This window comes from Zootoca vivipara, chromosome 9 (assembly GCF_963506605.1).
Source record: "Zootoca vivipara chromosome 9, rZooViv1.1, whole genome shotgun sequence".
Taxonomy (NCBI): Eukaryota; Metazoa; Chordata; class Lepidosauria; order Squamata; family Lacertidae; genus Zootoca; species Zootoca vivipara.
Window position 1 is genome coordinate 11,033,405 of NC_083284.1, and position 23,313 is coordinate 11,056,717.

Genomic DNA, 23,313 nt, shown 5'->3' on the forward strand with positions numbered 1-23,313 from the left:
AAAGTGCTCCCCCACCCTCACCCCTGCGCATTTCCTAATGGTTTTTATGTCTGCCTAACACAATTTTCTTTCTGGTCTTTCAGGTGTGTGCGTCTACCGAGGCTCATCATTTCAGGTAGGTCATACTTAATGTTATTTGTGACTAGCTGTGCTTGAATTAGATTTCATTTTATGGCATGGAAGGGGCTTTGTCCTTGAAGCAAATTCTAGCCTGGAAGAACGAAAACACAGCACTCAGACGATGGTGGGACCGGAGTGGTCCCAGCCCCACAAACCTGTTGTGATGGCATCCTCTGCTACTGTTTTTGAGACGGCTACCATAGGGCACAAGTTGGCTAGGGCTGGCGGGAGGGGGAGATGGCTTGGGGAGGGAGCATTTGCAGATTTTGCAAAAGGCCTACCTGCTTCTTTCCCCAATGCTATCCCTTCATTGCAATGTTACCTTTTTACGAAGTTGCAAAATCATTAAAAAAAAAGGAGGCATGGCTTTGACTGCAACCCTCAACACACTTACTCCTTTGAGCTCAGGAAAACTTCTGGATAAACATTCATAGAATTGCACTGTTTATTGATCTGAAAGGTAACTCTGTATTTGTTACGTGGCCCTTTTATACTTTGGTTGGAAGTAAACTTTTTGAAAAAATGTTACAGAACTGTGTTTTGGGTAGACACAGAATCATGCGCAGGATTCCACTGTGTGTATAGTGGTGTGTGTTTTGTAAGCCCTGAGGTACAGAACATGTTTGAGATGTCCGAAACTTTATTAAATTTCCCCTTTTCAGCCAGCTGTGTTTTTGTCCATGGCTGAAGGAGTGAGCATGGGAGACTATTTTCAGCTCATACTCTTAATATCTTGATTTTATGATATAAATTGTTGTTGAGTGGTTTTGTATTTTTAAGAGTAATGATCTTTGTCGGCTTAGCCATGCTGTAAGACAAAGTATTAGCTGTGTGAGGAAATGTATGTAAACTTTTCCCCTATGTAGAGTGTGGCATGTGGGATTAGGTTGCAAGTGATTGATTTTTCATCTCTGCCTTGGAAGGATGAACTGCTCTTAGTACTGCTGGGCTAATTTTTGGCTCAACTTTTTTTTTTAACATTTCATTGCATGGTGTGCTTAACAAAAAATGTTCCCATCAGTCTTCCATGGGAGGAAAGCGGTGAGAGATTCTAGGGTTGTTTCCAGTTGACCTGTTTGAGGACTACAGTATTTATCCTGATTTGTTTGTGGGGAGGTTAGACAATGTTGCATCAATGCAAGTGTTTCCCCAAACTTTGCATTGTATTTTCCCATTGCTTACCTCTTTGGCAAATGCTGATCTTTTAGGGAGGAAGTTTTCATAGAATCATAGAGTTGGAAGAGACCACAAGGGCCATCCAGTCCAACCCCCTGCCAAGCAGGAAACACCACCAAAGCATTCTTGACATATGCCTGTCAAGCCTCTGCTTAAAGACCTCCAAAGAAGGAGACTCCACCACACTCCTTGGTAGCAAATTCCACTGCCAAACAGCTCTTACTGTCAGGAAGTTCTTCCTAATGTTTAGGTGGAATCTTCTTTCTTGTAGTTTGAATCCATTGCTCTGTCCGCTTCTCTGGAGCAGCAGAAAACAACCTTTTACCCTCCTCTATATGACATCCTTTTATATATTTGAACATGGCTATCATATCACCCCTTAACCTTCTCTTCTCCAGGCTAAACATACCCAGCTCCCTAAGCCGTTCCTCATAAGGCATCGTTTCCAGGCCTTTGACCATTTTGGTTGCCCTCTTTTTGGTTTTGTTCTACGATAGCTCCACACCTACTTTAACAATGCATTGTGAATTCCACCAGTATGTGATTTTGACCTGGCAATATATCGCGAATCATGGTGTGTGTTAAGGCTAGGCCGAAACTAGTTTCTAGCCCATAACAAGATATTGGTTTCATCATTGTTGACCTGGCGGATATTGTGAATCATGATGTGTGTGTGTGCTATGCAAAAATCACAATGTGGGAAAAAACTGTGAAGCTAGGCAATGCCTCTACTAGTTCCATCCTTATTTCAGACATTGTGATACATCAGCATACCGCAATGTTAAGCTACTGATATATCATGAAGTTGAAAACCAGCTCCATCCTTATTTCAGGCATTGTGATAACCAGCTAAACATTGTGATTTACTGATATATCAAGAAGTTGAAAACCAGATATTGCCCAGCCCTCCTGGAGATGTAGTTCCAATTATTTCCAGCTTGCATGGACCAGGTGGTTTCTATGCAACTCCTTCTTTTATCCCCAACCTTGTAAGGTGTGAAGTGGCCCCCATTGTTCGGGGTCTGACCTTGCTAACTGAGATTTAGCTCTCAATTTAGTGCCTTTGCGCAAATGCGGTTTGCTTTCCTCCTCCATCCTTTTTCTCCCTGAGTCTAACCCTCTTGGAGTTAAAATTCCTCTCCCCTCCCAACTTTGACATTGTCCCTTTAAAGCCGCGCTGTTGCAAAGAGAGAGAGAGAGAGAGAGGGGATGAGATGAAATTGATTTACGCCCGTTGTCTTTGGCGGACGGCTGGGCGAAAAGCCTTAGCAGATTGCATGCATTTGTTTCCATTAAAAATATACTGTGGAGCATCACAACGTTTTAAAGGCTATTGAGAAATCTGCCCACACTCCATCAACTCTAATAAATTGTGCGGCAGATAATTCTCCCCTCCACATTTTGGCTCGATAAGTACTGTAATATACTGGTGCTCAGAACATGCGGAAATGAGACATCAGGATGTCACCATTGCCTGCTGACGTGCGGCTGATATTTGCAGGACTTCCCCCCCCCCAAAGGCTTGTAGGTTTTCCTAGGTAGCAAAGACAGCGCAGATGCCAGACATACACAGAGCTCCCTTTTGTCATGTGGCACAGCCTAAGTGACTGATTCTTAGCCCTCCGCTTATGATAGACTGCTGGTTACTCTCCATGTATCTCTGCTGATGTCGTGGGATGTATTGAGGAAGGAAAGTTCTCATGGCTGTGGCCGACGGGACTGAACATCTGCCTTACGCTGAACCAGATAATGGCAGAAAGAGCTGTAGCTTGGCTAGTTGAGTCTTAATCTGTGTTTTTAATTTTTGTTCCTTCCACCATTTAAAAAAAATTACTTTCCCAAATGATTACAAATCCAACCAAATTAATTTATTTCTAAAAAATCAGGTTTCCTCCCCCATTGCATAATATGTTCACATCGCTGCATAAATTCTTATTAGTCTCTACTTGTCATCACTTCACTTGCCACTGCACTTCACTTCATTTGGGGACCCAGGTGGCGCTGTGGGTTAAACCAGAGTCTAGGGCTTGCTGATCAGAAGGTCGGCGGTTCGTATCCCTGCAACGGGGTGAACTCCCATTGCTCGGTCCCTGCTCCTGCCCACCTAGCAGTTCGAAAGCACACCAAAGTGCAAGTAGATAAATAGGGGAAGGTAAACGGCGTTTCCGTGCGCTGCTCTGGTTCGCCAGAAGCAGCTTTGTCATGCTGGCCACATGACTCGGAAGCTGTCTGCGGACAAACGCCGGCTCCCTCGGCCTATAGAGCGAGATGAGCGCTGCAACCCCAGAGTCGGACACGACTGGACCTGATGGTCAGGGGCCCCTTTACCATGCTCCCATACGCACACGCACTCGCTTTTTCTAGTGTGGTGCGGTACCGGAAATGGCTTCTGCGCATGCGCAGACGTCATTCCGGTGCACTTCCGGGTCAGCGCAGCACCAGAAATAGCTTGTGCACGTGCATATGGAGAGTGTTCCCCCCCCCCCCGGCCCGCGAGTCCACACAAGCTATTTCTGGCGCCGTGCTGACCTGGAGATGGGCAATCGCACCGCACGCACCTATAAGTGTGGGCAGCGGCGGGGTCATCGGGGGCCACACAATTGGCTCGCACGGGCCGCATCCGGCCCCAGGCCTTAGTTTGGGAACCCCTGTCCTAGTCCATGGGTAGGCAAACTAAAGCCCAGGGGCCAGATCCGGCCCAATCGCCTTCTAAATCCGGCCTGCGGACGGTCCGAGAATCAGCATGTTTTTACATGAGTAGAATGTGTCCTTTTATATTTAAAATGCATCTCTGGGTTACGGTATTTGTGGGGCCTAAGAATCCATTCATTTCCCCCCCTCCCCCCAAAAAGTATAGTCCCCCCCCCAGGTCTGAGGGACAGTGGACCGGCCCCCTGCTGAAAACGTTTGCTGACCCCTGTCCTAGTCCAATACTTTTAGTTTAGCAACTGCACCACTTCTTCAAGTCCAAATAATAATAAAATGCCTTTACGATGGGAAGAACACCCACAGTCAAGACCAAAAATAAAAAGAGATCACCACTGCTGTTCTTGCACAGGTATTTCCTTGCATGTTGCTGCTTGCTGCCTGTAACCAGGTCAAAGTTTGTGTTTAACAAGAAATGTTTTGCTTGGAAACAATCAGCTGAGTCTAAAAGGGGAGGTGGGCAATGTGGGGTTGTTAACTCCAGTTGAGCAGTGTGATCTGGCCCCTCAAGTATTCACAAAGGTTTTGGTGGCAGTGGCAAAAGAAGTTGATACAGTTCTGGAGTGAGAGAAGCTCACTGCTCATTACCTCTGGGACCCACAGCAGTAAAATTCCCATAGCAGTGGAAATGGCGAATAATAATAATAATAATAATAATAATAATAATAATAATAATTTATTATTTATACCCCACCCATCTGGCTGGGTTTCCCCAGCCTCTCTGGGCAGCTTCCAAGAGAATATTAAAATACAACAATCTATTAAACATTAAAAGCTTCCCTAAACAGGGCTGCCTTCAGATGTCTTCTAAAAGTCTGGTAGATGTTTTTCTCTTTAACATTTGGTGGGAGGGCATTCCACCGGGCGGGTGCCACTACCGAGAAGGCCCTCTACCTGGTTCCCTGCAGCTTCACTTCTCACAGCGAGGTAACCGCCAGAAGGCCCTCGGTGTTGGACCTCAGTGTCCGGGCAGAACTCTAGGGGTGGAGACGCTCCTTCAGGTATACTGGACCGAGGCCGTTTAGGGCTTTAAAGGTCAGCACCAACACTTTGAATTGTGTGTGGAAACGTACTGGGAGCCAATGTAGGTGATGTTTGCTTATTTGTCCCAATCCAGAAAATGTGAACGCTATCAGTTGTTGTTGTTTTCAGTCCGCAAATGACACATAATTGATTTTGGGATTCCCCGCATTGACACAGTTTCCCTCGTGTTGAAATAAATGGTGTGGCGTAATGTAAGGACGACGTCATCAATTACGTGGGTTACGAAAAATGTTGCCATAGTGGACAGCGACGAAAGAAGACGAATTACACCGTTTTGGGTGGAAGCTGAACCGTGGCAGAATGGAAACGGTTCTGCATGATGTGACGAATATAGGGCAAGAGAGAAATTGGTGCCTTCGCACATCCCTGCCCCCACCCCAGTTCAATCATCTGAACAGAGAGGGGGTGGGAACCCCCTCCTGAACTCATCTGCCTGTGTTTGTGCAAGAGGGTGCATGAGAGTGGGGGTTAGGGCCACACCCAGTATTGACATCTTCCTTCACCCCAGAGGGTTTGTCGTTTCAGAGAGGCGAGCTAACAGTAAATCACACCGTGCAAGTTGGAGTTAACACTTTATTAGTAAAAAACATGATGGACACAAGAGTGGCCTATGAGCACAGCACTCAACTCTGGTAGGTCTTGTCCCCATGAAGTAGTTGATGAAGACCCCCTCCTGCCCACAGATTACTGAGCTCCCTCCTCTCCAGGGCTTTCCCCAAGCAATCGGAGACTGTGCCTGAGCATCGCAAATCTCTCCTCCGCCCTTTTCATGCCTCTTCTGGTTCTGGGAGACAAAAGGGGAGCTCTCTGCAACAGACTCTCTCTGCTCTCAGCCTTGTTACCTGTTCAGCTTCTGACACCTACTCCCCCCCCCCAGTTTTCTCCCTCTCACTGCTCATCATTGTCCAACCATTCCTCTGCAGCCATGATATCCGTTGGTGAATGCGTTCCTTGGGTCAAAAGCAGCAGCTAAGCCAGTGGTGTCCAAACTTTGTTCAAAGAGGGCCAGATTTGAGGAAGTGAAGGGCCGTGAGGGCCGGCCAAAGTTGTTGACTTTTTTTAGAATTGAAGTTGTTGGCCTTTGTTTTAATGATTACAACCCAGAGTTGTTGAGCTTTTTGTAGGGTTGAAGTTTTTGAGGTTTTTTTTTGGGGGGGGGGTTACCCCAGGAAATAAATTGCCGCAGGGGCGGGATTAAACCAACTGGTGGGCCGGATTAGGCCCCCAAAATGGACTTCGGACATGCCTGGTCCGAGCGATCTCGACAATTCTTTGTGCCACCAGCAGGAAGTAACTGATAGAAAAGAATTCCTTGATGAATCTGCGTTTTCATTCAATGAAAGCAGCCGGAAAGGTGTGGGTGCAAGGGGTGAGCCGTGGAAAGGAAGCGATATTAGTGATCACTAATGCATGGGCTGCTGTCCGATATTGTAAGGTTGGCAGTAATTGGGTCACTGGAGTAGATCTCATCGGTTGCCTTTTCTGCATGCTAAAGGGCACAGTCAAAAAAAAATTTAGTTGCCACATTTTTTAATAGGCTCTGTCGCTGTGCCTTTTACACCAGCCTGAAACAGGATAAAACTAAGCCCAGGAAGGTATTCTTGGCATAGAGACAAGTGTGGGGAGCTTCACGTATGACACCTGTGTTATGCAAAAAGCACAGGAGCAGAACATTTTTAAATTAAATTAAATTAAATTAAAAATGCTGGCAACCCTTCCAGACTGGTTTCTTTTTTGTTGGGGTGGAACTGTCCTTCCTTGGATGGCCACCTGCCATGTATGATCTAGTCGAGATTCCTGCATTGCAGGGGGTTGGACTAGATGACCCTCAGTGCATAGCTGCCAACTTTTCCCTTTTCTCACGAGGAAGCCTATTCAGCATAAGGGAAAATCCCTTAAAATAAGGGATAACTTGGCAGCTATGACCCTCAGAGGTCCCTTCTGACTACAGTACTGTGATTCTATGTGATGCAGAAGTGCTCACCTTAATCATTGCTTCCTGAGCAAAGCAATTCTACCTTTTGGATCCGCGAGCTTCCCTTCGCCCTCCTCCTCAGTGTCTCTTCCCTCCTGCACTTCTGAGGCGTTCGGCTCATTTTTTAAAAAATAATAAAAAAATAAAATAGATAAATAGGTGTCTAAGTCAGCTACTTTCCTTTTCAGTCAGCTACATTCCTCTTTGTCTTCACCAGGCTTTGAAGGAAGCGCATTACAGAAAGGATTGATTATGTGCTATTGTATCCTGCTTCCTAAGCACTTAACGGCTGTGTACAATGGTAAATGCTGAAAAACAATATTTTATGCAAAAGCGTTCCCATCCCCCACCCCAGTGAACTCAATGGGGGTGGGTGGGGAGAAGGAACTCTTCTTAAGCTTTGTGCAAAAAAGAAAGAAAGAAAGAAAGAAAGAAAGAAAGAAAGAAAGAAAGAAAGAAAGAAAGAAAGAAGAGGCACTCTGAATCCCCATGGGGATGATGTACTTGCCTGTTTTTGCATTACATAAGAAGAGACCTGCAGGATCAGGCCAGCGGCCCATCTTTATCAGCATCCTGTTACTCGCAGATGCTTATGGGAAGCCTGCAAGCAGGACCCAGTGGCAGATTTGGGCTCTCAAATTTCAGTGATGCCCTGTGTGATGCTAAAATTCGTCATCTTCCCCCACCTCTCTCGCTCCATTCTACTCCATTATTGTAGCACCGCCTGCAGTGCAGCACCTAGTGCGGCCAAGCCAGTCACGCTACCTTAAAACCGCCTTTGCAGGACCCGAGCACAAAAGCGCTCTCCCTCCTGCAGTCTCCCTGCTGCACAGAGGAGGAATGGTGAGAGCTTGCCCCTCCCCTCCCCCCCTGCTCCTGATCTGCATCCTGAACCTTCCCAGTAGCTGGAGGACAGTATAGATTTGGAACAGTGGTTTGCAGAGGGACATAGTTCAGAAGGCAGAAGCTGGGAAATGCTGGATGGGGAACAGCTAGGAGAAGAAACACTGGAAGAGAGAGGGTTAACAGATTCATAGTCTCTGGACAGCATTCACCCCACTTCTCCAAAGTCACAGAGAGCTCAGAAAGTGGCAGAACAGAAAGCACAGAGGGTACAAGCTCAGATTACAAGACGTAGATTAATAGGGATGGAAGGGGGTGGAGCCCTTAATTGGGAGCACCGCCATTCTGGGAGATGGGTTCTTTGTTCTCTCGCTGTCATTATTAAAGTTTCTAACTGGTAAGAAGACTAATTTTCCTTTTACAGGTAGGTAGCCGTGTTGGTCTGAATCAAAGCAAAATAAAAAAAATTCCTTCAGTAGCACCTTAAAGACCAACTAAGTTTTTATTTTGGTATGAGCTTTCGTGTGCATGCACACTTCTTCAGATACACTTGAAACAGAAGTGTCAGACCCTTATATATATATACAGAGGGTGGTGGGTGTGGGTGTGAATGGGTGATGGGCTGATGGGAGTGGTAAACCTGTAGATGGCTGTTAACGACTGCTGATGACTGCAATTAGTCCTGGGGGGGAAAAGCAAGGGCTGAGGTGCTAAAGAAAGCTTGATCATGTATAATGAGATAAGAATCCGATGTCTTTATTCATCCCAGGTGGCTCCATGGTTTTAAGCTTGGTAATGAGTTCCAATTCAGCAACTTCTCTTTCCAGTCTGTTCCTGAAATTTCTCTGTAATAAAACAGCTGCTTTGAGATCTTGTATAGAATGTCCTGGGAGATTGAAGTGTTCTCCTACTGGTTTCTCTGTCTTATGGTTCCTGATGTCAGATTTATGTCCATTTATCCTTTGGTGTAGGGTTTGGCCTGTTTGTCCAATATAGAGAGCTGAAGGGCACTGTTGGCATTTGATGGCATACACAATGTTAGAAGATGAGCAATTAAATAGTCCTGAGATGGTATGTTGGATGTTGTTGGGGCCAGTAATGGTGTTGTCTGGGTGTATGTGGCAGCAAAGTTGGCATCTGGGTTTATTGCAGGCTCTGGTACCAGTGTCCATGTTAAGTCTGGTGGTTGTATTATTGTGGGTGAGGAGTTGTTTAAGATTGGGTGGCTGTCTGTAGGCAATGAAAGGTCTTCCTCCCAGAGCTTGAGAAAGGGAGCTGTCATTGTCCAGGAGAGGCTGTAGATCTCTGATGATGCGTTATACTGTTTTAACTTGGGAGCTGTATGTGATGACTAGTGGTGTTCTGTTAATTTTCCTTTGTTTGCTTATCTACTGCCACAAGGGAGGAAGGCGATTCCCTGAAGCCTGACACTCCCTTGGCTGGTATTCAGCAGCGTTACTGCTTCTGACCATGGAAGCAGAGCCGAGCCATCATGGCTACTAACCATGGATAGCTTTGTCCCCCACAAATTTGTCCTATCCTCTTTTAAAACCATCCAGGATGGTGACCATCTCTGCCTCCTGTGGATGTGCTGGATGCTGTTGGGGCCACCACTTTCTTGGTTCAAACTCATCCCCAATGCCCCCTATAGGGAGTGATAGAAATTAGCCAGGCGCCAGGCGCGTTTTGCTACCGGCACAGGGAAAATGGCGACCACGTGGACATCTCTGGATGCCAGGTTGGCAACTGGCATCTCCACCTGGCTGACTCCAGCTTTCTTAAGCAGGTAAGCCGAAGAGCTGATTTATTTCATTTATAACCCCCTATGACGACCCTGTGAGGTAGGCAAAGAGGCGTCACGACTGAGTGGGGATTTGAACTCTGATCCTAGTTTGACACACTCACCACTATACCCCACTGGCTTCCTACAGTCCTTCTGCTATGGGGTAGCTCTATAAATTAAGTAGGTAAATATGGGGAAAGCAAAATGTCACTTAGAGAAGGATCTGAAATATTTCCCTTGAAGCTCGCATTTGTTCTTTTCTGTATTGTTTTATTTGATGTTATAGCGTGTTCTAAACAGCCTTGAGATTCCCCCCCCCTTTAAAAATATAAAGCGGTATAGAAATGGAATGAAAAATAATAATAGTAATATATTTCGCTGCAAAAAAAGATGCCTAGGTATTCATTGGTGGCGACTGTAACCCTCGTTTAAGGTTCCATTTGGTGAAGGAGTTTATATATCTGAATTTCTAACACTGCCTCTAAGGAAGTGTTGTTCACAGTGGTCAGTTGCATTGCTCACTAAGGAAGATAACAGCACAATAAATTTCGATTAATTGGACATCTATTCAAAATCCAGTTCAAACAACTTGGTTAAATTGATTCAACAAAACAATCCAGCGATACCAGCTTTTCAAAGTCAGGATAGGTCATTTTCACACCTCCCTCTCCCTTGGCCTCTTAGTGCCCCATAGGGAGTCCACCCACTTTGGGTACCGGTGATCTGCTTCTTCTTAGCCATCGCTGTTCAATTTTCAAACGATCTCGTCTCTTCTTTGAACGATGGCGCCCAGGGAGATGTTGCTGGCGATTCATCGACCGAGCACGCATGGGGCTCACTGCCTGCAAAAACCTCTCCCTCTAGAGGCTTTGAAGCCTGGCGACGGCTGCGTTTGTGCAAAGGGATGGCCGCATGTCGCATGGATTAATCAAACTTGTCCCTTTCCGCGTTCTCAAAGCTGCTCGGTCCTCCTTGAGCCTTCTGAAGGCAGCCTGCGTTTCCCTGCGAGAATCCTCAAAGATTCACCGCTTTATAGTTGAAGGAAGACAAAAGGCAGGAAGGTCAAATGCCTGGTCACAACCGTGATGGTGGGAGACTCATTGTGTGAGGACCCAGTAGAATTCAGCTGCATGGGCATAATTTTTGCTGAGGTTAAGTTCCAGAATCTTTGACTCCAGTTCATCCCTGGAGTGCAGGTGACTCTCAACTTCCTCAGGGCTTGCGTTCCAGGGGCCAAAATCATTTACAGTGAAAACGTCGGGAAGGATTGCCAAAGGTATTTCCTCCACGTTTCTCTGCCCTCTTTCCAATTTTTGTTTTTTGTTTTGCCAAACGCACGCAAGTTAAATTCATGCAAGTTGCGAGTTACCTGCATGTGATCTAATAAAAAAGGAACCTCTGTGGATGCATAACATGCACTATAAAGGTAAAGGTAAAGGGGCCCCTGACCATCAGGTCCAGTCGTGTCCGACTCTGGGGTTGCGGCGCTCATCTCGCTCTATAGGCCGAGGGAGCCGGTGTTTGTCCGCAGCTTCCGGGTCATGTGGCCAGCATGACATAGCTGCTTCTGGCGAACCAGAGCAGCGCACGGAAATGCCGTTTACCTTCCCGCCGTTTACCTTCCCTATTTATCTACTTGCACTTTGATGTGCTTTCAAACTGCTAGGTGGGCAGGAGCTGGGACCGAGCAACGGGAGCTCACCCCGTTGCAGGGATTCGAACCGCCGACCTTCTGATCAGCAAGCCCTAGACTCTGTGGTTTAACCCACAGCGACACCTGGGTCCCTAACATGCACTATAATTCCCGCAATCCTACAACCTGATCACCTGGAAGTAAAATGACAGGACCTGGGAGACCGGGGCGATCCACGGGGTTCAAATCCCCACCAGGCCATGAAGCTGACTGGTGACCCTGGGCCAATCACTCCTTCTCATGCCTAGCCTACTATGCAGGGTTGTCATGCAGATAAAATGGGGAGAAGGAACAAGCTTGTTTTCTCCTGCTCTGGAGGGTAGAACTCAAACCCATGACTTCAAGTTACAAGAAAGGCGATTCCAACTAAACACCGGGAAGAAGCTTCTGACAGTAAGAGCTCATGACAGTGGTATGGACTCCTTTTGGGGGGGGGGTTGTGGACTCTCCTTCCTTGGAGGCCTTTAAAAAGGGGTTGGGTGGCCACCTGTCATGGATGCTTTAGCTGAGATTGCAGGGGGTTGAACTAGATCAGGGGTCTGCAACCTTTAAGACAAAAAGAGCCACTTGGACCCGCTTCTGAAGGAAAAAAAAAACTGGGAGCCGCAAAACCATTGCGACATTTAAAACAAATATAACACTGCATATATTGTTTCTTAACTTAATGCTATATATACAGGATCGTGCAGTCAGCTGTCAATCTGAAGAAAAAAAGGACTTTCACTTAACAGTTCTTGTGCTCAGGTCTTGCTTGTGGGTTTCCCACAGGTGTCTGGCTGGCCACTGTGAGAACAGGATGCTGGACTAGATGGGCCATTGGCCTGATCCAGCAGCCTCTAAAGAACACACTGTTCTCCACTCCCAGCCTAGTTCCCTGACTCCATTTCTAAAAATGTCCAAAGGGGTAGCGGCTTCCTAGCATGCCTAGATGTAAGCCCCTCATCCTATACAGGCTGCCACCCCTGCTTGCTCCACTCGCCATCCCCTTTGCCAACCCTATTTCCCCCACAGCTCAACAAACCCTGCCCCCTTTACACCTAACGGTCCTAACCGAAACGGACCTCTCTTTGCACCTCACCCAGCCCCTCACCCATCTCCCTGCCTGAAGTCCCTCCCCTCCCTGCTTGGCCCAAGCCCCATGCCTTTTCAAAAGAGGGGGAAAGTGCTTCAGAAAGCAGTTTGCCAGACAGCTGTTTTCATATGAAATTAAGGTTGCAAACTTCTTTCACCACTCCTGCTCCTTTGAGCAACAGTCTGGCCTGGCAGAAATTAACAATCAATACTGTAGAGGTGTTGTTGTTTTTTCACAGCACAGAGATAGCTTATTATTCATTTCCTCTGTATGTCGGGTGCAGGAATTGTTTAATAATAAGAACCAGTTGCTCTTTACAGTTTGATGGGTCAGTGCGTCTGGCTGTTAACCACAAGGCTGGTGGTTCGAGCCTACCCAGGGATGGCTCACAGCTGTGGGCAGATTCCTGCATTGCAGGGGGTTGGGCTAGATGACCCTCGGGGACCCTTCCCATTCTACAATTCTATGATTGTATGAAATAATCCTTTAACCAAATATTATGTGATGCTTTATTGCATTCTCTGGATTTTTAATACAGCTGTTCCATGCTCAAAACTAATCCAGTTACAGAGCAGGAAAAAAGGCATGGAAGAGTATTCCCTTTTCCAAAGGGAAGGAGGGGGGAAAGGCAGAGCGGGCGAAGAGGGCGGGGCACACACACAAACCACAGGGGAGCAAGTAGAGGTGGGGAAGTGTAGAACGCTGGCTGTGTAAAGCAGCCTTTGTCAACCTGGTGCCCTCCAAGAGACTTTGAATCAGCACCAATCAGCAAGAGATTTACTGTATTGAAGTATGTATTGAAGGGGGAGAGAGCTGATATTGCAGCTATAGAACAGAAGCAAGCAAAAAAGGGGGGTGAATGAAAGAACAGTGCTCAAGAATGTGAAGGGTAGGTTTATATTGTAGCAGAGCAGAAAGAAGAACTTATTCAAGCTCCAGTTCTGACATGCAAGGAAAGGGGGCAGGGGAACAAACAGTCTCTCTCTCTCTCTCTCTCTCTCTCTCTCTCTCTCTCTCTCTCTCTCTCTCTCTCTCTCTCTCTCTCTGTGTGTGTGTGTGTGTGTGTGTGTGTGTGGCAAAGGGGGGCAGAGAGAAGAAGGATGCAATGAGGATGGGGTGGATAGAAGAAAAGGAGGACCAGTTTGAGAGGGAAACACCGTGAGGGGGGGAGTGAAGCGAAAACTGAAAATCCTAAAAGGAATTTGGGGGGAGGAGGAGTGTGGGGAAAGAGAGAGAAGCATGGGGAAAGGGGTGGAAAGAGAAAATAAAAGAGAAAAGTCACTATCAGGTTTGGATTGGAAAACAGCCTTGCATCCTGTGGAATACACTTCAAATGGTAGATCTTGTTAAAGGAAACCACTTTTTTTATCATTCAAACAAAAGGTCAAAACACCCCAACATTTAATTGTTATTTCCTCCGTCCTGTCATCAAAAGGGGGCAGGAAAAAGGACCTTATACATTTTATGAATGAGTAACAGATGGGACTCTAAGACTGAGGAAACCCCTTTTTCAGCTCCTGACTTCAAAGGTGCTATGTGTTTACACTTTCAATTGACACTCTCAATTGGGAGAGATCAGATAAGACAATAGGTGTGCATTCCAAACCCGCTGATGTTACAATGGACTGATCAACGAAAAGCAGCCAGCAAGGAGGCTTTACTTTAACAATTAATATAAAATTGAGATTTTAACCGATTCACAAAATTCCAGTGCCAGCTCCCCTCTGCTACACAGAACTCATAAATAAAGCGAACCAAGAGCACTCGACCACCCTCCTACCCCTCTTTCCCCCCTAGGAAAGAGACGAGCCCCCACCCCTTACACACCTCTCCCGCTCGCCCCACCTCCGCCTCCCGAGGAGGCGGCAGCAGCAGCAGCAACAACACCATTTCAGCGGCTCCTCAAAAGCTGCCCTTTCTCGCAGCCGCGCCCGCCTCTCTCTTTCCCAGCAAGCGTGTCTCTTTAACCCTATCAGGGCTGGCCTATCCGTGCCTCCGTCACCCAACTCTTCCAGCCTCGGCAAGTCCACCATTTCAGAGCCGGCGAGTAGGAAGCCCCGATAGGGTTAAAGAGGCTGCGTGAGCCAGGCAGGGGCAGAGAGCCACGGCAAAGCTGTAAAGGAGCCGCATACGGCTCCAGAGCCTCAGGTTGCCGACCCCAGAACTAGATGATTGCCAGGGGTCCAACCCTACAATTCTCTCTAGGTGGAAACTTCTGCAAGTGAGTGGGAGGCATTGTTGAAAAGACCCCTTCCTGGTTGCCATGTTCCAATTTTTTGTTTGAGGGGGACACTCAGAAGAAGTCCTCTGTTGATAATTTTATGGTTCAGATAGCTGAAGGAAAGGCTCTCTGGCTGCTACTCCTAGCAGGCGGGCCAACCTTGGGCAGCCTGAGGGCCACATTCCCTTACACTGAACTTCCTGGGGGCCACATGCCAATGGATGGCAGGATCAGAGACAGGTGTGTCAGCGATGGAGGTGACTTCTACTTTTGCATGTGATTCTATGGTTGAGGATGTGGTTTTCATTTCTGATAATCCCAGTTTTCACACGCGAGCAAAGTTCCTAGGCCTTAAATATGGCTCTAAACAGAACTTCCTGTGGCCAGTGGTTAGAGAGTCCAGTTCCTGCATAGCTTTTGGTCCAAGATAAACCATGGGAAATAAGCAAATATATGCTGGTGCATTTTAACGTAATTATTACTTCTGCTTTTTCGTTGTCGCAGGGAACTCTGAATGATAATGATGGTGAGGATTTTGGGGAAATACTATGAACATTGGGAACAAAATATGCTGTATCAAAGCATGAAGCATTTCCAGTTTGATTGTTGTGCTCAAAATCCTCCCACCCACCCCCATACTACACCCAAGCACCGCTGATCTTGAATTTCTTGAGGTCTGTGGGTTTTCTGGATTTTTCTTATTTTCTGCGTACTCCCCCTTGCTGACTCCCTGATCGAGATGGAAAAGCTGAGCAGGTGAAACTAGAACTGGGCTTGAAGGAAAACAGGATCAGACAGGATAATTATTTCTTACTGAAGATCCAGCAGATTGGGATGGGGTGGGGGAGAGAGAATGACCTTAATTACCAGAGGATGTGGCAGTTGAATGGAATGGTTCAAAAGGCAGTGGCACAGAATAATCACAGTGTCCGTGAAAAAGACGAAAGGATATTGGCTTCAGGTTTGAAATGGTTTTCAGGGAGTAAGCACAGAATTCTGATGAGGGCCCAGGAGAAAGGTGTGTTTGTTGGGGAGGGCTTTTTTCATGGCAATTTTGAGGTCGTTTCTTCTCTTCTCCACTTAAAAAAAAGGAATCCCCCCTTTCGTTTCAACTAGGACAATCATTGAATATAAGACTTTCTGAGGGATCGCACACAAATAGTGAGGATTGGGCCTGTTACATCTACCTCTCTGAAGCCCAGCACTGGCACGCCAGTCCCTTCCTGTACTCGCTGTATAGGTATGACTGTATTTCATCTGTTCCATCCACTGTAATTATTAAGTTTGCAGATGATACCACCATCATGGGTCTAATTACAGGTGGATATGAATCAGTGTATAGGGAGGTGGTTCAAAAAGTCTCGACATGGTGCCTAGAGAACAGCTTGCACCTAAATATCAGTAAGACAAAGGAGATGGTGTTGGACTTTCGGAGGAAGAGAGGGGAACCAGCCCTGTTGTACATGGGGGGGGGGCTGTGTGGAGAGAGTCTTCAAATTCCTGGGAGTTTACCTTAGTGAAGACCTCACTTGGAAAATCAATACAACCCAGGTGGTTAGGAAGGCCCAACAGAGACTCCATTTCCTTAGGGTCTTGCGTAAGAACAATGTCAAACAAAAATTGATGATCTCTTTCTACTGGTCCACAATAGAAAGTGTCCTTTCATACTGTACAGTGGTGCCTCGCTTAACGAATGCCCTGCTTAATGAAATTTCCGCTTAACGAAAGGATTTTTCGAGCGGAGCTTGTCTCGCTAGACGAATGCATTTTACGAAAAATTTGTCTAGCGAATCGCGGTTTCCCATAGGAATGCATTGAAATTCAATTAATGCGTTCCTATGGGCAAAAAAAACATTCAAAAAAATTCAATGCATTCCTATGGGATTCGCTAGATGAATTTTTCGCTATAAGAAAAGACCCGTGGAACGAATTAATTTCGTCTAGCGAGGCACCACTGTACAGTGGTACCTCAGGTTACAAACACTTCAAGTTACAACGCTTCAGGTTACAAACTCCGCTAACCCAGAAATAGTACCTCAGGTTAAGAACTTTGCTTCAAGATGAGAACAGAAATTGTGCTCTGGCGATGCAGCGGCAGCAGGAGGCCCCATTAGCTAAAGTGGTGCTTCAGTTTAAGAACAGTTTCAGGTTAAGAATGGACCTCCGGAACGAATTAAGTTCTTAACCAGAGGTACCATTGTATTACAGTGTGGTACGCTGGTTTGCTCCTTCATGGATCACTGCCTTGTTGTGGCGAAGGGGCTTGAATAACTCAGAGAAGCTATGAGCTATGCCATGCAGGACCACCTAAGATGGACAGGTCATAATGGAGAGTTTTGACTAAACGTGATCCACCTGCAGAAGGAACTGGCAAGCCACTCCAGTATCCCTGCCAAGAAAACTCCATGGACATTGATGCTTTTGAAATATGGTGCTGGAGGAGACTCTTGAGAGTCCCATGGACTGCAAGAAGATCAAACCTATCCATTCTGAAGGAAATCAGCACCGAGTGCTCACTGGAAGGACAGATCGTGAAGCTGAGGCTCCAATACTTTGGCCACCTCATGAGAAGAGAAGACTCCCTGGAAAAGACCCTGATGTTGGGAAAGATTGAGGGCACTAGGAGAAGGGGACGTCAGAGGACAAGATGGTTGGACAGTGTTCTCAAAGCTATGAACATGAGTTTGACCAAACTGCGGGAGGCAATGGAAGACAGGAGTGCCTGGCGTGCTCTGGTCCATGGGGTCACGAAGAGTCGGACACTACTAACCAACAACAACAACAACAACAACAACAACAACAACAACGCTGGTTTGACAGCGACGGACAGGAAGTCCCTACTGGTGGTGAATACAGCACATGATATCATAGGCTGTCCCCTGAGTTCGCTAGATGACATCGCAGGAGACTGCTGCCTCAGGAGAGCGAGGAAAATTCTCAGGGACTACTCACACCCTGGCCAGCACCTCCTACCTTCGAGCAGGAGCTATAGAAGTATAGTCAGCCACACCAACAGGTTAAAGAACAGTTTTCATCCGTGGGCTGTTGAGCTGCTGAATCGAAAAAAATAGTGGTGCAATTGACTGTCTTAAGCAGGTCGGGTGCCCTGACGCCGTGGTGTGCGGATCGCTCTGGCGCCCCCGCCCCGTTTCTTCCCGCGGCTGGTGGGCAGGCGCAGCACGCAGCGTGGTTTCCACGCGGCTTTGCTGTGCAGCGCCCCCCTGCCGACCCGGCACCCTGGCACCCCGCGCCACCCAGCCTACCCCTAGAGACGGCCCTGCAATTGACTTCCGACAAGCACACAGAGTGTGAACAAGACTGAGTGTATGTTGGGGGGGGGACTCGTTTAATTTTACTGCACACAGGTGGTGTAGTGACAATAAAGGTTTATTTATTATTATTATTATCATCATCATCATTATCATCTAAAAAGGCTGCCGTCCATAAGACTACTGGAGCAAGCAACACATGCCAGCTATCGTTTCACTCAGCTCGGATGCCGAAATCACTTCTGGGACACTTGTCTGCAAATTCATCAAGGCAGCACATGCAGTCATTTCCCCTCTCAACAACCCTGCGAGGTAGGGTAGGGCTGAGACGGGAGAGCGACTGGCCCAAAGTCACCCCGCCAGCTTTGTAGTCGAGAGCAGATGTGCACCTGAGTCTCCCAGGAGGCTAAGCCAATGCCCTAACCACTACCCCAGGCTGCCTCAAATTGTGAACTTAAGCTCGCACACAGTTGTGATGGAATGAGAAGTTGCAAGGCCAGGGGCAGCAGCCTCCTAGCTCAGCCGCTGTTTCTGATGCAGCCCTTTTCCTGCTCGTCTTGCCATCTGTTGTTCTTACAGCATCACAGTCTGGGAGCGGAGCAAAGGCTGTCCAGGTGTTAAGTTCTGATTTCCACGGTGATCATGGCTCCTGATTTCCAGTGCCTCCCTTGTTGCTTTTGTGGTAATGAGGTGCATCTCGCCCGGAGAAGCTTGGCTGGCACTAGCAGTGAAGGCTGCCAGCCTTTTGTGAACGGTGCCACAATTCATGGCAGCGGCAAAGGACCACGAGGCTTTCCAGCTTGGCGGAAAGTCGTGTCTTTTGTTAGCCTGGCTCATGGCTAGACAGCAGTCCCTGCTCTGCCATGCGGTGGAACGGCTGAAGGGTGTCTGAAGGAAGACAAGGAATCCTCCATATGACATCCTTTCATATATTTGAACATCCTTTCATATATTTGATCATATCCCCCCTTAACCTTCTCTTCTCCAGGCTAAACATACCCAGCTCCCTAAGCCGTTCCTCATAAGGCATCATTTCCAGGCCTTTGACCATTTTGGTTGCCCTCTTCTGGGCACGTTCCAGCTTGTCAGTATCCTTCTTGAACTGTGGTGCCCAGAACTGGACACAGTACTCCAGGTGAGGTCTGACCAGAGGAGAATACAGTGGTACTATTACTTCCCTAGATATAGATGCTATACTCTAGATGCTATTCCCTAGATCTAGATGCTATAGGTCCATCCTTAACCTGGAACTGTTCTTAACCTGAGGTACCACTTTAGCTAATGGGGCCTCCCGCTGCCGCGCGATTTCTGTTCTCATCCTGAAGCAAAGTTCTTAACCCGAGGTACTATTTCTGGGTTAGCGGCGTCTGTAACCTGAAGCGTCTGTATCCTGAAGCGCCTGTAACCCAAGGTACCACTGTATTTCAGTTCATGATCTGCTCGCAAGTCATTCTTTCCCCACTTTAGCGGTCACCCTGCCCCCTTGCACCAGGCGGGAGACTCTTCCATGCTAGCCCATCACTAGGCTTGAATGCAATCTGTCAGGTCTCGGCTCCATTGCCATTTTCCATCCCACCCCTCCTGCTCTATTGTGAAATTGACGTGGTGATGGGAAATCCTTGCCACTTTCATGGGATGCTGTGTTCAGCTTCTTCTTCTTTTCAAAGTGTTCCCGCGTGCAACTGTGCTCATGCCCTTTTGAAGTAAAGCAACCTCTTCTGTATACTGGTCAAGAGGTCTGGGATATCTGTGGATTCTGCATGCTCTATCTATGCGCATTTCATAGTTCCTCACTCGTGTACGCAATGGGTGGAGGTCGTGACTGATGGTGAGATTTGGCGCCCTGAGAAACTTGCTTTTCATTTCAGAGCTTCCAGTCCTTATGATGGGGCTGGTGAAATGTGAGAAGGGGTGGGATGGCTGAGTGAGCAGGGTTTGGAGAGCTTCAGGTGCTGTGCCTTTCTGCATGACTGCTGGGATGAAGCAAGTTAAGCCAAGGCACGGATTCTTGCATGGTTTTGCGCAGATCACGGAATGCATCTTGTCTTGGCACACACTTCTGAATTCTTTGAGACTGCTCAAGCACAGCCCTGCCTCTGGAAAACCCTGGCTGCACTGCTGAGAGTGTTATTGCAGGCAAGGGAAAAACAAAACAAAACCAGAGGTCCTTGTAGGTCAAGCTAATGGCTGGTCCCTGTTCCTTGCCCACTGAAGTAGCACCTGGGCTTTTGAACGGATATGCTTCTTTTGCTAGTGTTTCCCCCCTCCGGTCTCTGAAGTTGTAACCAGACACAAGGAGCGCACTGTGACACAAATGTTTACGGCTGAGCACACCCCGCGTCTCACCTGACTTAGTTAGCCTCTCATTTAAATACCAGGGGGTCAACTTGTGTTCAGGCTCTTTCTTCCCTCCGAGAAGAGGCCCCCAAAGGCGGTTGACCTTTTCAGCTTTTCTTTTTAAAACTGGGCTTGGATTTCCCACCTCTTTGTTTGCCTCGCAGAAAGCTGGCAGCATGCATCGTTGCTAATGCGAGCTGCTTCCTTCCACCTTTCTGGCAGGTAGCAGGATTAGTCTCACCGGGGCTTAGAGAGAGAGGGAGGGAGAAAGAAAGTTAAGGGAACGAATGAACTTTTGGGTGTGTCTGCAAGTTTCGGACGAAGCCAGTTGGACTGCTTAAAACGGATGGCTCCCATTTCATAGAATCGTAGAATCATAGAGTTGGAAGAGACCACAAGGGCCATCCAGTCCAACCCCCTGCCAAGCAGGAAACACCATCAAAGCATTCTTGACATATGCCTGTCAAGCCTCTGCTTAAAAGACCTCCAAAGAAGGAGACTCCACCACACTCCTTGGTAGCAAATTCCACTGCCGAACAGCTCTTACTGTCAGTGGCTCTTACTTGGATGGCTGTAAAAGAGGATTGGACCAATTCAGAAAGGAGAAAGCTATCATTGGCTACTAGCCATGATGGCGATATTCTGCCCCCACTGTCAGAGGCAATAACCCTCTATATACTAGTTGCTAGGAACCAATGAGTGGGGAGCACACTGTTCCATTTTAGTCCTGCTTGGGGTGTTCCCATCTGGTTGGCCACTGTGAGAACAGGATGCTAGACCAGATGGACCACTGGGCTGATCCAGCAGGCTCTGCTTATATCCATATGTTTTCTTTTCATGAAGCAGGGATGGGGAACTCCAGATGTTGCTGGACTCCAACTCCCAGCATGGCCGATGGTCAGGGATGGTGTCAGTTGCAGTCCACTGTCATGGAGTGGTTGGACGAAGAGGAATGGTGGGAGGAATCAGCTGGGGAACCCCCAACTCTCAGAGTGGTGGTGGGACAATGGGAGAAGAGAGAGCAAACTGTGAAGTGGAGGTGTCGGAAGCTGAAGAGGTAACAGGGCTTGGTGAGAAGGAATATTCTGTGGCAGAGAGCAGTCCGGAATCAGAGGCAGAAGCTGCAGCAGGAGAGGAGCGGGGGGGGGGGCAAGAGGCAGAGATGAATCAGGCTGGAGAAGAGGCACAAGTGTCTCCCCCTCCTGCTGCGATGAGCTCCCCTCCCCCTCTGTCTCCCAGAACCAGAAGAGGGCTGAAATGGGCAGAGCAGCGGCAGGCTGTGTTCGGGCACAGTCTCCGATTGCTTGGAAGAAGCTCTGGAGAGAAGGGGACTTTCGACGGCTGTGAGGAGGCAGGGACTTTCAGTCTTGGCAACTGATTTTCACAGAGGGAAGACCAAAGGGAACGAGCTGCTTTGCTCATTACACTTGATACTCAACCAAGTCTGTGGAGGTCATGTTTTTGCTAATAAAGAGTTAACTCCCATCTTTGAACTGTGTGATTACTGACTGGGGCATCCAGCAACAACTAGAGGGTCGCAAGTTCCCATCTCTGTTTTACTCTCCCCCCTGAGGCATTTACTTACCTTGTTTCTTAACCATTTAGTGCTGTTTTGCTGTATTTTGGTTAGGTGCCTGAATCACCATTGGGTGGAAAGGTGGGAAACAAGTGTTAACATGTTAACAAACCAACAGAGAAATAAATGGTGGGTAGCTATATTTGCCCTCTTCCTTCCTAATTCTACTTTGTGGATCCTTTTCCTCCGGGGTGGTACTTTGGAAATGCAATGTTGGAACTGGCCCATCGGAAAATGTCTTGACTTCACATTGAGCAGACCACAATTCTTAGGATCCCAACCTAGAGATGGAGGCCAGTCATATCATCATATTCTGCTTTTCACAGCTGTATTCACCAGGGCAAAACTGTTCTATGAAACTTCCATGAATTGTTCACAATGAAGAAGTTACTACCATTAAAGTGCTTGCCAACAACACGTTCTCTTCATTCCCCATGGATTTTTGTGTTCTGTAATATGCTGGCTGACATAAAAACGTTAAAGGAAGAGGGGATCCAGGATAAAATATTTTTTGAGCAATGTGCCGCTTCTGTCGAGGAGGAGGAGGAGGAGGAGGAGAAGAAGAAAAGATTATAAATTGCCACAACTGGTGGGATCTTCTCTGTTTTGATGACATGAAGCAAAAGAGATGGAAAATGCAAGCCGAAGGAAAAATCCCCAAAGGGTTTAAGGATAATTTTGTCTGTTTAATCGGAAACAAATCACTTTGCGGATTAAGGCACATGTTTTAAAGCTGCATAATAATTCCGTTTTATATGACAAGAGAGTGAATGCTATAAAAGAGCACCGCTTCACTATTTTAGAACAAAGAATGGAAAATGCAACATTTTCTCTCTCTTCTGATGTACCCCTCCCTCCTGGGCTTGGAATAGTGAATTTTGAAGTGCAGGAGCTCATTTTGACAGCCCTCACAGCCACGACCCCATTCTCCTGTCATGCCCAACTTGTACCTTATCCCTCACCCGCTCTAAACTGCTGGTTTATTTCATGATCATTTTGATCTCCCTTCTTCTCTTTGTAACAGTTTCTTTACTCCCTTCCTCTCTATTTCCAGTCGATCAGACAAACAGTTAGTGTGCTAGTGGGACAATTCCTTTCCTCTGATCTCTGTCCCCCTTTTCCAGGGCTTCTCTTTGCAAGGGAGGCAAAATCCTAAGCTGGTGGATCGCAGCTCACTGTTTGAGAAATAATGTGCAAATGGCAATAGGTTTCAATCAAATTTGTCTGGGCACATGCTAGGGCCAGACGAATCTCATTTCTTTTTTTAAAGAAATGGATCAGGGGAATGCTGTGGATGTAGTGTATCTTGATTTCAGTAACGCATTGGACAAAGTTCCCCATGATATTCTTGTGTAGAAGCTAGTAAGATATGGACTGGATGAGAGACCTTTTAGGCAAATTTGTAGATGGTTGACTGTTGTTATTGTTTAGTCGTTTCGTCGTGTCCAACTCTTCGTGACCCCATGGACCAGAGCACGCCAGGCACTCCTGTCTTCCA

The 23,313-nt window shown here is 47.2% G+C and overlaps 1 protein-coding gene across 1 annotated transcript in view; it reads left to right on the plus strand.

The window, feature by feature from the left end:
- The window catches only part of FRAS1 (Fraser extracellular matrix complex subunit 1), a 332,187-nt gene that overhangs the window by 13,072 nt on the left and 295,802 nt on the right, over positions 1-23,313 (plus strand). Inside the window, exon 2 of the mRNA XM_060278390.1 lies at positions 84-115. Within this exon, the coding sequence (XP_060134373.1) occupies positions 84-115 (32 nt within the window). The remainder of the gene's footprint in view (positions 1-83; positions 116-23,313) is intronic.